The sequence below is a fragment of the Nicotiana tomentosiformis genome, chromosome 5 (genome assembly GCF_000390325.3).
Source record: "Nicotiana tomentosiformis chromosome 5, ASM39032v3, whole genome shotgun sequence".
In the NCBI taxonomy this organism is placed as follows: domain Eukaryota; kingdom Viridiplantae; phylum Streptophyta; class Magnoliopsida; order Solanales; family Solanaceae; genus Nicotiana; species Nicotiana tomentosiformis.
In genome coordinates, this window is record NC_090816.1 from 430238 (window position 1) to 445400 (window position 15163).

The window sequence follows — 15163 nt, forward strand, 5'->3', positions numbered from 1 at the left end:
TAAGTTTATTGCATGTGACTTATAAATCGCATTAGGCAAGTGCAATTTGACATATTCGACTTATAAATTGCATTTGTTGCATATGCTACTTATGGCATGTATAATAAGGACTTCCGTCAAAGTCATAAACCGAATGGTTACTCTCCTTCTTCGTAATGCTCTCGGCACACGTTAGTTAAACGTATGCCGCTTGTGTAGCCATGGATAAAGGGAGAGGCAGAGGACGGGGTCGATCTCATAAATACCCATTAACTACTCTTGCAAGCTCGACGATAACTAAAAATAAGCCATTGATGGAGAAAGCAGCACCAGAAGCTACTCCACCATCAACAACTCAAACTGTAGATCCAGCTAAGGGAGGTGTTGCATGTGAATTTGGTTCTACATCGAGCCATCCTAACATCTCTAAGAGATTAGATCTAACTTCGCCAGTGTTAGTTGGTTCTGTAACAGCTACTTTGACAGTACCAGCCAATGGAACAGTAAATATGCTTAAGCCAGCGCAAAATCAAGTAAATTCGTCGGAGAAATCAGCAAAGGCAGAGGTGGTAAGAGCAAGTGAAGCTGAACCTAAATCTCCATGGGCAACTTTGTTCCAGAAGAATATATTCGTTACAAATGGTATGTCACTTTCCTATATCCCACCGCAAATTATAGATGGTCAGCATATGGTTCAATTAGACAAATCAGAGATAGAAGCGGAAGAGAACAAATGGAGGTGTGTATTGATTGCATATATTTTAGGAGATGGACCAAGGTATAATGCGATGAAGAGATACATTAATTTACACTGGTCACATGTTGCTGAGCCTGATCTGTTCTACCATGATGAAGGCTATTACATAATTAGATTTCAAACTATTGAAGATGCTCGTGAAATATTATGTGTTAGCCCTTATTCAATAGCTATTAAGCCTATCATTCTAAAACCATGGACCCCTGACTTTTGATTTCACTGAAGAATTTCCTACTGTTATTCCATTGTGTGTCAAATTTCCTAAGTTGCCTATATCTTGTTGGGGAGTTGGCTCACTCAGTAGAATTGCTTGTGTGATTGGGAAGACTATTTTTGTTGATGAGTGCACCACTAAGCAGACTCGGGTATCCTTTGCTCGAACGCTTATTGAGGTTAATGTTACTATAGAGCTGCCAATTGCAGTTATGGTTATGGATCCAACTGAAAAGAAGTTTATGCAAGTTGTTACCTATGACTGGAAACTTGCCTATTGTGACAAATGCTTAGTTGTGGGACACAAGTATTCCAATCAAGCAAGACCTATGATGCAGCAGTCAATCCACCCTAAGAAAGTATGGAGTAATAAGGTAATCATACAGTAATGGAGAACTAAAGGTCATATACCTAATGCATCTGAGCCACTGAATACATCCTCATCTGAGACTCAACAACAAGTTATCACCAATCTGGAAGCTGAAGTTCATAGAAGAGCAACACAAATACCTGAACCTAAGGAGAGCAATACTCAGCAAAACTTGGTGCCTGTAGCTGAGAAACAGGATGATAAAGGCAATGCAGTGCAAAGTCCTGAACTTAACCTCATCAACTTCCCTCTTTTGTCTCCCATCCCAATGAGAAATAGGTTTGAGGCAGTATCTATAAGTAGAAGTACACATTCCACCTTGTGATAGAGGTGGAAGTAGCAATCAATAGTAATGAATTGGTTGTTCTGGAATATATGGGGTGTAAATAAAAGGTATAAACAGAATGAGGTTAGGGAATATATTAGGAGAAACAAAATAAAGTTAGTAGATTTTGTAGAAACTAAAGTGAAGGAAGGGAATGCTCAAAGGATTTCAAAAGCTATTGTTCCTGGATGGAATGTTCTGACAAATTATAAGGATGCTAAGAATGGAAGGATTTGGTTGTTGTGTGATACTAATCATCTCATTGTCACTAGTCTTAAAGATGATGCTCAAATGATACATTGTCAGGTGAAAAGTAGAAGGGGAGATATAGACTGCTTACTCACTGTAGTTTATGGTTATAATGGGATAGAACAAAGAAGATCTCTATGGGATAACCTACAACTACTATCAGTAAGCATAATAGTTCCATGGTTAATAGCAGGAGATTTCAATGCAGTACTATATCCAAAGGACAGACTATCATGTAACCCAGTAAATTGTTCAGAGATTCAAGAATTTGCTACTTGCCTTCAACAAACAACATTGATAGAACTACCTTGGAAGGATGACTATTATACATGGATAAATAAACAACCTGGTGTAGATAGGGTCATCAGTAGACTGGATAGAGTTTTTGGTAACTATGAATGGATGATGTCCTGGGGCCATGTGGAAACTAACTATGGTTTGCCTCAAATATCATATCATGCTCCTATGCTGTTAACATTGTCATATTCAACATGGACTGGTAAAGTACCCTTCAGATTTTTCAACATATGGGCAGCACATGAAGACTTTTCTCAAATAGTGGCAAACATATAGAATTCTCACAATACTCATGAAACTTTGAAATCAGTATGGATAAAGTTGAAAGACTTGAAACCTGCTCTGAAAGCTTTGAATTCTAGAGAATTTAGAGGCATCACTCAAAGAATTGAAAATGCTAGACTAGAGCTGAGGACCATTCAAGAGCAGATATCAATAACTTGTACTGATGCTTTGTTAGATATGGAGAATGAAACACTACTCAATCTTGAGAAGTAGTCCTTAATTGAGGGGAGTGTTCTACAACAGAAGGCTAGAGCAAGATGGATACAGCTTGGAGATTCCAACTAAAAATACTTCACAGTAGTAATGAAGGATAGAACTCAAAGGAAGAAGATTACATAAATCACAACATTACTAGAAGACAAGTTGACGGACCCTGCATCTATCAAAAAAGAGATCATGTATTTCTATAGGAGTTTAATGGGATCAGTTGCCAATTCATTACCTGCCATAAACAGATCATACATGAAGAATGGTCTTACATTGTCTCATCAGCAAAGGATGGATTTGTGTACATAGATAACTGACCAAGAGATTGTTGAAAGTCTTAAAGCTATTGGTGATAATAAAGCACCAGGTATTGATGGATTTTATACAGTTTTCTTCAAAAACGCTTGGGGAATTATCAACATTCAGATTACAGAGGCTATAAAGGAGTTCTTCTCAACTGGAAAGATCTATTGGGCAATCAATTTTTCCACTATCACATTAGTTCCTAAAGTGACCAAACCTGCCACAATCAAAGAGTATAGACCAATAGCTTGTTGTTCAGTTCTATACAAGATGATCTCTAAGATCTTGGCTTCTAGATTGCAGAAAGTCATGCCAACCATAATTTGTGAAGCTCAAGCTGGTTTCATCCTTGGCAGAAAGATTGCAGACAATGTAATTCTAGCTCATGAACTAGTCAAATCCTATACTAAAGCTCAGATATCCCCTAGGTGTATGATAACGATTGACCTTCAAAAATCCTTGTGAATGGAGAAACTACCGAGCCTTTCAATGTTGCTAAGGGTCTTCGACAAGGAGATCCTATATCTCCTTTTCTATTTGCAATTGTGATGGAATACTTGAGTAGATCCCTCAATGAACTTAAGAAGGATCCCTCATTCCAGCACCACCCCGGGTGCAGGAAATTAGACATAACTCATATGAGTTTTGCTGATGATCTATTGTTGTTTGCCAAGGGTAACCTATCCTTAGTGACTACAATATACAAATACTTCTCTCAGTTCTCTGAAGCATCAGGTTTACATGCTAATTTGGGTAAAAGTTCAGTATATTTTGGTGGAGTGAAACAAGATGTGAAGAAACGGATTTTGGATCACCTGGGATTTGAACAAGATTCTTTGCCTTTCAAGTACCTAGGAATCCCCCTTTCTACTAAGAAAATAGCTCTCATTCAATGGCAACCTCTGATTGAAAAGATCACAGCCAAGATCTCCTCATGGACTACTAAAAAGTTATCCTATGATGGTCGTGTGCAGTTGGTGCAATCTGTTATATTTGGTATCCAAGCCTACCGGGCTCAACTATTCATCTTACCTGCTAAGGTTTTGAAAATGATTGAGGCACTCTGCAGAAGATATATTTGGCTAGGAACTAACACAATAACTAAGAAGGCATTAGTGACATGGGAGAAGATATGTACTCCTAAGTCAGCTGGTGGTCTAAACCTTATAAATCTCCCTTTGTGGAACAAAGCTGGAATTGCTAAAACATTCTAGGATTTAGCTCACAAACAGGATAAGTTATGGATAAGGTGGATTAATGCCTATTACATCAAACGGCAACAGCTCCAGCATATGCCAATCCCACAACAAGCTAGTTGTATGGTGAGAAGAATAATTGGATCAAGAGGTACGATGTTGCAGGCTCAGAACTCCAATGATCATAATACTAGTAGTATTAGGCAAATATACTTACAGTTGCTAGGAGAATTACCAAGAGTGGGCTGGAAATGTCTAGTTTTTCAGAATTCTGCTCGACCAAAGGCAGTGTTCACTATGTGGCTGCTATTGCATGGAAGGTTGCCTACTAAAGACAGACTAGCTAACTGGGTATTAAGTGTCACCCCTCACTGTGTTATGTGCCAAGGTCAGGTTGAAACAAGGGAGCATCTTTTTGTGCAATGCTCATATGCAATAGAGCTATGGAAGAAAATTATAAAATGGATTCAAGGAGGTCAAATGATAACATCCTGTTGGGATCAACACCTTCAGTGGATCATCAAGCAAGGTAAAGGAAAATCCAACAAGGCTAGCATATTCAGAATGATCTATGTTGAAACCTCATATGCACTATGGATTGAAAGGAACACACGTATATTTGAGCAAAGATATTGTGACAGTGCTGTTTTGGCAAGAGAAATAGCATATATTTGCAATATTAGAGTAGCGGCTCGAGCTAAGAATCATATACAACAATTTACAATAGAGGAGTAGATCAGTAGTAATATGTAATTAGGTTTGTGGTAGTGTTTACTTCTTTTAAGATAGTCAGCTGAGTTTGCTTGACTATGGAATTGTAAAGTATCATCTTTGGTGATTAATACAAATGAAATTTAATTACCAAAAAAAAAAAGGACTTCCGTCTATTCTTTCCATCAGGTTTTATCCTTAAACTGCATTCTATACTTGAGTTTTGTATATTCATAGTATTCTCTCAAAAACAAAACATCACTAAGTGTGGGGATAGCCAGTTGCTTGTCACTTATTATTATAAGTTCTCGTTGGGTGGGGACAGTCAACTGCTTGTAAAACAGGAACGGGTGACATGGTTAATCGAAACATATAGATCTCACTAAGCAGGGGCGGATGCACGTTCAATAAAGTGGTATCATACAATACCGCTTCGTCAAAATGTTTTACTAAATATGTATTAATACTGCGTGAAAATGACCAAGTAGAAAAAAAGGACAACACTCAACACAAATTGTCTCTTGGCATATTTATATGACTCTTTTTGCTCTAAGAGGTCAGAGGTTCAAATCTCGCATAGCATGTATTTTTGGAAATATTTGAGAAAGCTTCTACTAAGACTATTTCTTGTCTAGAAGTATGATAATTAAAATTATTTATTCTTGTTTTTCTATAAATTTTTGAAACAGTCTCTCTACATTCTTGAAGGTAAGGGTAAGGTCTGTGTACACTCTACCGGTCTACCCTCCCCAGACCCCACTAGTGAGATTATATTGGGTTGTTATTGTTGTTGTTGTTTTTCTATAAATTTCGACACTGCTTATAAAAATTCCTGCTTACGCCGTTGTCAATAAGTGTGGAAGAAGGGAATATAAGCGTGTCTTTCACCTTGACATAAATATCTATGAAGGAATATGCAAACTTGATAGAATATTATGTTACAGTTTACAGGTACACCTGAATCTGAATATCAGATTCTGCCCAGACAGTCGGTGGATAGAGATAATATTTACGTATAGAGGAGGCGCCTAGCTTCGGTTCTTAGAATCGAATAGAGCATAACTGCACCGCCCCGCCGTCACATCTATTAATTTTTTGCAATTCCAGCGACGGCGTGGCTTACCCGAGTCCAAATCTCGGACAGCCATCAGTGGGAAAACACTTGGGGCCTCATAGAAATCATGAGATGTCATCAAAAGGCACCTTTGGCAGAAAGTCAGCAGACCAAGGGATAAGCAGCCGAAAGTGGGAGAGCATCTTTGACATTCTTGGCCATGGTTGACAGCAGGATCCCTCTAGGCTGCCTTTTCAGCTTTGCCATGTTAGAAAGCACCAGGCAGCTTGCCAAGCTGGAATGCACCAGGCTGCTGGACAGCCTTGCCAGCCCTGTCAACCACCCCCTTTGTATAGCCATTTTGATTTTTATAAATAGTCATTAGACTCATTCTTTGTAATCAGCAGATATTTGATAATACAAAAAAAAGAGCGATTGCCTCCCAAATCTTGGTCTCTTTCTTTCATAACTTTCTTGCTTGTTTTGTGTGATTGCCATCGCTTCAGTACGGTTGTGCTATTTATTGTTTAGGACTAAAGCTAAGTAGCAGTCAAGCTAACTTTGTTATCCTCACAGAACCCTCAGAAAAACGGTTCTGTGACAATTGGTATCAGAGCCTAGGTTCTTGCATGGCTCAGAACTCACATTGCAACATAGAAGAAACCTACATTGAAGAAAACCCAGAAGCACAAAGAGGTATGGGCCGAAAGCGCGACAAAAATAGGTCCAGAGATGCATCTCCTGCTGATAGTGAGTTACTACCCTACGTGGAACCTGAAATTTCCAAAACTAGAACTCTCGATGAGAGGGTTGTTATGGTAGAATACGGTCTGGCGGCTTTTCACCATCGTATTGCCGCCGCCGAAAACAATATATGTTCCTTTGATTCAATTGCCCTTGATGGACTTGGCGAAGTCAAAGTGAACATTCAGGAGCAAGACGAAGGGCTAACCAACCTTGAACTCAAGCTCACTGAGGCTTTGTCCGCCCTATAGGCAGATGTTGAGGCATTAAAACTGCGTATAGAGAAGACCACAAGAGGCAGCGGGCTTGGTCCCGTCACTATCCGAGAAACACGTATTGAGGCTCATAAACCCAAATATTTTCAGGGTGAAAGAAGCGCTCAAGATGTGGAAAACATCTTGTGGCAACTAGATGCTTATTTTGAACATATGAGCATAGCCATCGATGCTGCCAAGATCCGAACGGCAGCCATGTATTTGACTGAGACCGCCATACTGTGGTGGCATAGGAAAAAGGCAGATATGGAGAAAGGAACATGCTCCATTGACATGTGGAAGCAATTCAAAGAGGAGCTAAAACGGCAGTTTTACCCTCAAAATGTAGTGCACGAAGCTCACCGAAAGTTGAGGGATCTCAGGCAAATATCCTCTATCCGTGAGTACGTGAAGGAGTTCACCATACTCACCCTTCAGATTCCCAACTTGATCAGTGAGTATCTATTGTTTAGTTTATTGGATGGCCTGTAGAATTGGGCCAAACAAGAATTGCAAAGGCGACAGATCGACACCGTCGATGAGGCTATTGTAATAGCCGAATCATTGTCAAATTTCCGGACCGGAGTGTCTAAGGGAAATAATAATCGGAGCCAAGTTGTTGCTGCTCCAAAGATGGACACCCACCGAGGTAAAAGCAAATTTGTTCCCAACCGGAACAATGAGAACAAAGGCAACCGCAACTACTCTTCCCACTTTTGCAAGAATTATGATGAGAAGAGTAAATGAGGTACTCAACGGGATGTTTTCTACCTTTACGGAGACCCTTCTCATGCTGCTCGATTTTGCCCTACACTCAAAAAACTAGGAGCAATAGTCGCAGCCCACCAGCAGCAAGGACAAACAGCTGCGCCAACCGGCAAGCAACATGAGAACCGTGGAGCACCAACTGATGGTGCAGGACAAGGGAAGAACAAAGTTGTTGTCACGCCCTAAAATCGAGGAGCGCGACCGGCGCTCAACCGAGTGAACCCGAATGAGCAAGCCTGTTAGTTTTCATTCTATCCAAATTCGTTCGTGAATAAAGAGGAGATATACTACGTTAATCAAGTACTAAAGATATTTCATTAACCGCTTCCATTTCATTCCCATTAACAGCATCATTCAATATTTCCAAAATAGTACGAGATTATAGATTTAATGAAAAACATGTTGCCAAATACCAACAGTTCTAATACAATTCCTAACATCAAATACCGCCCACAACCTGTCTACGGAGCCTCTAAGTACAACTAAAGAGTAATATGGAAATGCCGGCAACAAGGCCCCGGCTATACCTCAACCACAAAGTACATAAGAAACAAAAGATACATGACCCCGAAATGAAGTGGGGCTCACCAAATCGGCTGAAAGGAGTGTACTTCTATCACTGATCAATGTCGACCACTGTAGAACCACTTGCATCTATTAAAGATGCAGCGCCCCTGGCAAAAGAGACGTTAGTACTGACAAATAGCACTAGTATGTATAGCTAGAAATCCTCTTTCAAAATAGAATGCCTATATGATTTATACGTGGAACACATAATATAATATAATTGAAACAACATGAACAAACAAGGACAACAAAAAAAGGGCACCTATTGTCTGCATTAATAATGTGTCTCATTAGACCGTCCTTAGTGTTCACATATCATATTATACACTTATGTGTTTCATAGACCGTCCATAGTGTCTATTCATATCGTACATCTATACCTCTTATACACAATGTACCTATGCATTTCATAGACCGTCCACAGGATTTCATATCACAATGGATTTCATGACACAATGTACCTATGCGTTCATAGACCGTCCACAGGATTTCATATCACAGTGTACCTATGCTTTCATCGACCGTCCACAGGATTTCATAATACTATGTACCTATGCGTTTCATAGACCGTCCACGGGATTTCATAACACAATGTACCTATGCGTTTCATAGACCGTCCACAGGATTTCATAACACAACATACCTATGTGTTTCATAGACCATCCACAGGATTTCATAACACAACATACCTATGCATTTCATAGACCGTCCATAGGGTTTCATATCACAATTTACCTATGCATTTCATAGGCCATCCATATGGTTTCATAACACGTTATACCTATGCGTTTCATAGACCGTTCATAGGATTTCATAACACATTGGAAACAAAAGTACAAATATGTACATCTCATAACCGTTCACACCACATATCACCTAATCCATACTTTCAACCACTTACAACATTATTATTTTATTGGCTTCCTTGGCCATACATATGATTCTTTAATCATGGCGCAATGGTCGTATTTCATATTCTACACTTTTATTTCTTCCCTTTCATAGATCATCATCATAATTATCAACAAGTAGAATATTCCGAAAATCACAACTTTAAATTCATTAGTAATAAAGGCTTTTAAACACAATCGATTTCTTTTCAATAATTGGAGTAAAATGATTGGCAATCGAAGTACAAGTTAAAATATACCCAATTTCCACTCACGAATATGTAAGAACGCAAAACACATCGAAAATTACTTACAAAGCATAGCATTAGCTAAAACAGCCACATATGGGCATCACTTGAGTTCATAAACTTTTAGCCGATTATATTGTCGAAGTCAATATTGGAATAGTTGAGTCAGAGCTCATTTCATAATCTCTCTCACATTATTTCATTTCATTGACACAATTGGTCGCAAGTATAACTTTCACTATTGGCCCGTTGGCCACACTTTATATTCCCAATTATGACTTTAGGTACACATATCAGCAATTACGAGTTTTAAGAATATTGAGATTCTCTCACACAATTTGGCATACTAGCTTTCATTTGAAATACGATTCAAGCCACCACATCTTAATACACATCCCATACTTTGAAACTCATAGAAACATTATGGAATTCAATTCCAAGAGAGAAAGTTTAGCCAACATACCTCAATTGAGCTTTCCTTAAATTACTACAACATTCCAGAAATTCTAGCAATCCCAATCTATTTTGAGACATAACAAAATTTAACAACAATTAGGATGATATTTATGGTCTCAACTCTTTTGAGCATCTTATCAAATACTAAGTGTGCAAATTTAACCACAAGGTTCTTCTACAAGATTTCCTTTACTACACAACCCAATCCTTACTTATTTAAGCTCAACAATCTTCCCACAAATATTTTTGGTACATGCATGTATAGATAATACTCTCATACCCAAAATCATACTCCTAATCAACCATCTTTTACCCAAATTCAAAATTGAAAACTAGGGTATGGAACCTTACCTCTTAGATGAAGAACTTATGGGTTTTTCCTTGTTAAGCTTCCAAGATTTGAGCAAGACTTGATGAATAATTAGCCTAGGATTTTCTCTCTCTCTAAAACACTCTCCCTACACTCTAAAACATCAGAATATTTGCTCAAAAATGACCTTTTGCTTGTATTTAACGAAGTAGGGTCGGGTTTTAAAAATCTAAAAATGAAGCTCCGGAATAGGTTCTGCGGTCGCATATGCGACCGCATAATGGTTATATGGACCGCATATCGGTCGCATAATTGGTGTCCAAAATGACCAAAAATCTGCTTGAGTCTGCGGTCACTATGCGGTCCGCATAACTGTTATGCGGTCGCATAATACACCGCATAACAGTTATCCGGTCGCATAGTCGACCGCATAATTTCTTCTAACTAACCCATTTAACTGCCTCACTCTGCGGCCATTATGCGGTCCGCAGAGTGATTCTGCGGTCGCATAATGGACCGCAGAAATGCACTTTTCCGTCAAAAATTTTTCTTTACTTTTCCGTGCATTGTTCAACCCAAAAGGTCTGAGTCGCGGTGAGCAAGCTCGCCGCAAAGAATTTCTACAATTCTCAAACATGTAATCCTAGTTCGGCACCATGAAACATTATTTTCTTTGCAAATTTTACCGGGCTTTACACTTAAGTTCTTTAAAATTTTCTGGGGTGTTATATTCTCCCCCGCTTAGGATCATTCGACCTTGAATGAGGGTCAAAACATGTTATTAACATCTTATGCAACTCAATTTGTTTCATACCACATTCGAGCAACCCCAAATTTGACTAACTCGCAAAATTTCCAAAACCTTCGCTAGAGTTTCCCTTGTAACTAGGCCTATCCACCTGTCAAATATCCCCAAAAACACACCCTAACAACATATACGTAAGCCAATGATGTAGCATAATACAAAACAACACCAATTGTGGCCTCACAAGCAATTATATTACCAGAACGGAACACCCTTAACATCAAATGTACAAACCATACATAATTCATAGAAAGAAAATCTTAGAATACTTTGTAAATACATAGATATTCAAACATGTAAGGATACTTTTCTTTATTTCTTCATTAGACTCCCAAGTAGTCTCTTCAACCTGTTGGTTTTTCCATAGCACTTGATGGAGGCAATCTTAACTTCCGAACTTATCTAACAAGGATAGCAAATAGTCGTTCCTCATAATCCAATTATCCATTAACTCCACCTTCTTACACATAGACACATGAAACACCGGGTAAATGGAGGTCAACAATAGGGAAACATCATTCTCATAGTTTGGCAATAGTAGGCCTCAAAGAGAGATAACACTTATGTGATACTAGTCGCCTCCTGGAGTGTAGGGAAAAATCAGTTTAACTCGAAATGAGAATATTCTAACACCCTGAATGTAATATGGGTTTCAAAATACATGAAGTTGCATTATGCTCTTAACAGTAACTAGCAAAAAGGAATCTCTGCCACAACCCTACGAGGATGAAAAAAAGTTGAGCACTTGTGATATTATTATCATTCTAACAGCTTAACCCTTCATAATAGTTGATCCTATATGAGAGGACTAGAGATACGACGAATTTGTCTTTCAATTCAACATGCTCATGATATGTGTTAGAATCTGAAACATTCACGAGTGACACCACATAGATAGGATATCCTAATATTGGGGTTGAGGGACTTACTTGATGTCCCTTGACTGTTGGGGCAGTGCCTTAGATGGTGGCCCTTGACTCCGCACCAGAAATATTTATCTGTGCCACGTCGGCACACCCCCAAATGATGCCTCCCACACTTGGGACATGGGGGCCTTTGCTGCAGCTAAGAATCCCCATATGACTGGACCTGCAGATTAGACCCATGGTTGCCTTGCTTACTATGGCCCCACCGCTGTTGATCATGCCCTGATGGTAGTGCTCTAGCTGAAGACTGAGCAATTGACTGCGCGGGTCTGGATGACACTCTCATATGTAATGCCTTTCCACCATTACCCCTACTGTATGAGCCACTAAGATTTCCCGAGGATAGGGTATTTTTGTTATTATCTGGCCCTCTCTTTATTTTTAACTTTCGATCCTTTGTAGCTTGAGCAAACGCCACCATTATTCCATAATTCATATCAGAATTCAAGGCAGCCGTAGCGGCCTCATTAATTACCAAGGGACTAAGTCCTTGCACAAACCGGTGCACTCTAGCCTCCATAGTGGGCAACACATAAATAGCATACTTGGACAGGTGCGCGAATTTCATATAGTACTCCTATACACTCAGGCTACCTTGCCTCAGGCTCTCAAACTCATCGGCACGGGCTACCTTAGTTTCAGCAGGCAAAAAGAGGTCAATGAAAGCATCGGTAAATTCACTCCACCTTGCCAAGGGGATCCCTTCTTCACGGGACTCCTCCCATAGTTGAAACCAAGAATACGCCACCTCTTTCAGGTGGTAGGAGGCCAATTCCACTGCCTCTGTTTCAGTAGCACGCATAACTCTGAGAGTCTTGTGCATCTTATCAATGAAATCCTGGGGATCTTCCTCAGGATTAGTACCCGTAAACACTGGAGGATCTAACTGAAGATACTTGTTCACTCTGGAACTAGCAGATTCCCCTGGCTGGCTGGAAGGAGTAGGCCCAACACCCGATCTATGGGCCTGAGAAGCCACTATTTGTGCCAACATTTATATGGCTCCCCTAACATCAACATCAGAAACACCAGAATCGAAAGCTGGAGCTGGATGTGGAACTAGAATACTAGTCGGAGAGACCGTTGCACCCTCAGTAGGTGTAGGGACAGGTGCAGTCTGATCGATTGTGGTAGAATCAGGGAGTGTAGTAACTGGAGGAATATCCTCACTCCTTAGGTGCTCACCTGCATCATTGAATATAGAATCAACTACCACTCCTAGGGTGACATTGGCCCTTTGGCCAGTTCTTGCATTCTTCTTAGGCGCCATATACTGAAAGTTAAGGTAAAGCACTAGTTACCGGAGGAACAAACTTACAATCAGCTTTATCGCACGATCAAGGACATGAAAGAAGGGTATTATTCCTAAATGTCCATGTAGCATCCTAATTATAGATGTGGTCGGCAACACACCGATAATAAGGACTCTACTAGACACGGCTCCGAGATATCCTAAGACACTTTAAAACTTTAGGCTCTGATACCAAGTTTGTCAAGCCCCAAAACCGAGGAGCGCCACTGGAGCTCAACCGAGTGAATCCGACTGAGCAAGACTGTTAGATTTTATTCTACCCAAATTCGTTCGTGAATAAAGAGGAGATGTACTCCGTTAATCAAGTACTGAATAGATTTCATTAACCGCTTCCATTTCATTCTCATTAACAGAATCATTCAATATTTCCAAAATAGTATAAGATTATAGATTTAATGAAAAACATGTTGCCAAATACCAACAGTTCTAATACAATTCCCAACATCAAATACCACCCATAACCTGTCTACGGAGCCTCTAAGTAAAACTAAAGAGTAATATGGAAATGCCGGCAACAAGGCCCCGGCTATACCTCAACAACAAAGTACATGAGAAACAAAAGATACATGACCCCGAAATGAAGTGGGGCTCACCAAATCGGCTGAAAGGAGTGTACTGCTATAACTTATCAATGCCCCCTGTTGTAGAACCACCTGCATCCATTAAAGATGCAGCGCCCCCGGCAAAAGAGACGTTAGTACTGTCAAATAGCACTAGTATGTATAGCTAGAAATCCTCTTTCAAAATAGAATGCCCATATGATCTATACGTGGAACACATAATATAATGTAATTGAAACAACCTGTACAAATAAGGATAGCAAAAAAAGGGCACCTATTGTCTGCATTAATAATGTGTCTCATTAGACCATCCTTAGTGTTCACATATCATATTATACACTTATGCGTTTCATAGACCGTCCATAGTGTCTATTTATATCGTACATCTATACCTCTTATACACAATGCACATATGTGTTTCATAGACCGTCCACAGGATTTCATATCACAATGGATTTCATGACATAATATACCTATGCGTTCATAGACCGTCCACAGGATTTCATATCACAATGTACCTATGCATTCATAGACCGTTCACAGGATTTCATAACACAATGTACCTATGTGTTTCATAGACCGTCCACATGATTGCATAACACAATGTACCTATGCGTTTCATAGACCGTCCACGGGATTTCATAACACAACATACCTATGCGTTTCATAGACCGTCCACAGGATTTCATAACACAACATACCTATGCGTTTCATAGACCGTCCATAGGGTTTCATATCACAATATACCTATGCGTTTCATAGACCGTCCATAGGTTTTCATAGCACGTTATACCTATGCGTTTCATAGACCGTCCATAGGGTTTCATAACACATTGGAAAAAAAGTACAAATACGTACATCTCATAACCTTTCACACCACATATCACCTAATTTGTACTTTCAATCACTTATAACATTATTATTTTATTGGCTTCCTTGGCCATACATATGATTCTTTACTCATGGCGTAATGGCCGTATTTCATATTCCACACTTTTATTTCATCCCTTTTATAGATCATCATCATAATTATCAACAAGTAGAATATTCTGAAAATCACAACTTTAAATTCATTAGTAATGAAGGCTTTTAAACACAATTGATTTCTTTTCAATAATTGGAGTAAAATGATTGGCAATCGAAGTACAAGTTAAAATCATACCCAATTTCCACTCACGAATATGTAAGAACGCAAAACACATTGAAAATTACTTACAAAGCATAGCATTAGCTAAAACAGCCACATACGGGCATCACTTGAGTTCATAAACTTTTAGCTGATTATATTGTCGAAGTCAATTTTGGAATAGTTGAGTCAGAGCTCATTTCATAATCTTTCTCACATTATTTCATTTCATTGACACCATTGGTCACAAG

The 15163-nt window shown here is 39.3% G+C and overlaps 2 protein-coding genes across 2 annotated transcripts; both read left to right on the forward strand.

Moving 5' to 3' along the window:
* Window positions 1-293: 293 nt before the first annotated feature.
* Window positions 294-4199, forward strand: LOC138891703 (uncharacterized). Its single transcript, XM_070175456.1, has 6 exons — window positions 294-873; window positions 962-1323; window positions 1375-1598; window positions 1713-2397; window positions 2992-3357; window positions 3486-4199. The coding sequence occupies exons 1-6, from the start codon at window positions 294-296 to the stop codon at window positions 4197-4199; spliced, it is 2931 nt and encodes a 976-aa protein (XP_070031557.1).
* Window positions 4200-4337: 138 nt separating this feature from the next.
* LOC138891704 (uncharacterized) lies at window positions 4338-4916 on the forward strand. The gene has a single exon (XM_070175457.1). It carries the CDS (start codon window positions 4338-4340, stop codon window positions 4914-4916), a length of 579 nt encoding a protein of 192 aa, XP_070031558.1.
* Window positions 4917-15163: the final 10247 nt, after the last annotated feature.

What these genes read in the sequence shown, in the direction of transcription:
- LOC138891703 (XM_070175456.1), top strand. Translation starts at nt 294, where the DNA reads ATGGAGAAAGCAGCACCAGAAGCTACTCCACCATCAACAACTCAAACT. An exon ending in AGAAAGTATGGAGTAATAAG is followed by an intron (nt 1,324 to 1,374) that starts GTAATCATACAG and finishes AATGCATCTGAG; the next exon opens with CCACTGAATACATCCTCATC. An exon ending in CCCATCCCAATGAGAAATAG is followed by an intron (nt 1,599 to 1,712) that starts GTTTGAGGCAGT and finishes TGTAAATAAAAG; the next exon opens with GTATAAACAGAATGAGGTTA.
- LOC138891704 (XM_070175457.1), top strand. Translation starts at nt 4,338, where the DNA reads ATGTTGCAGGCTCAGAACTCCAATGATCATAATACTAGTAGTATTAGG.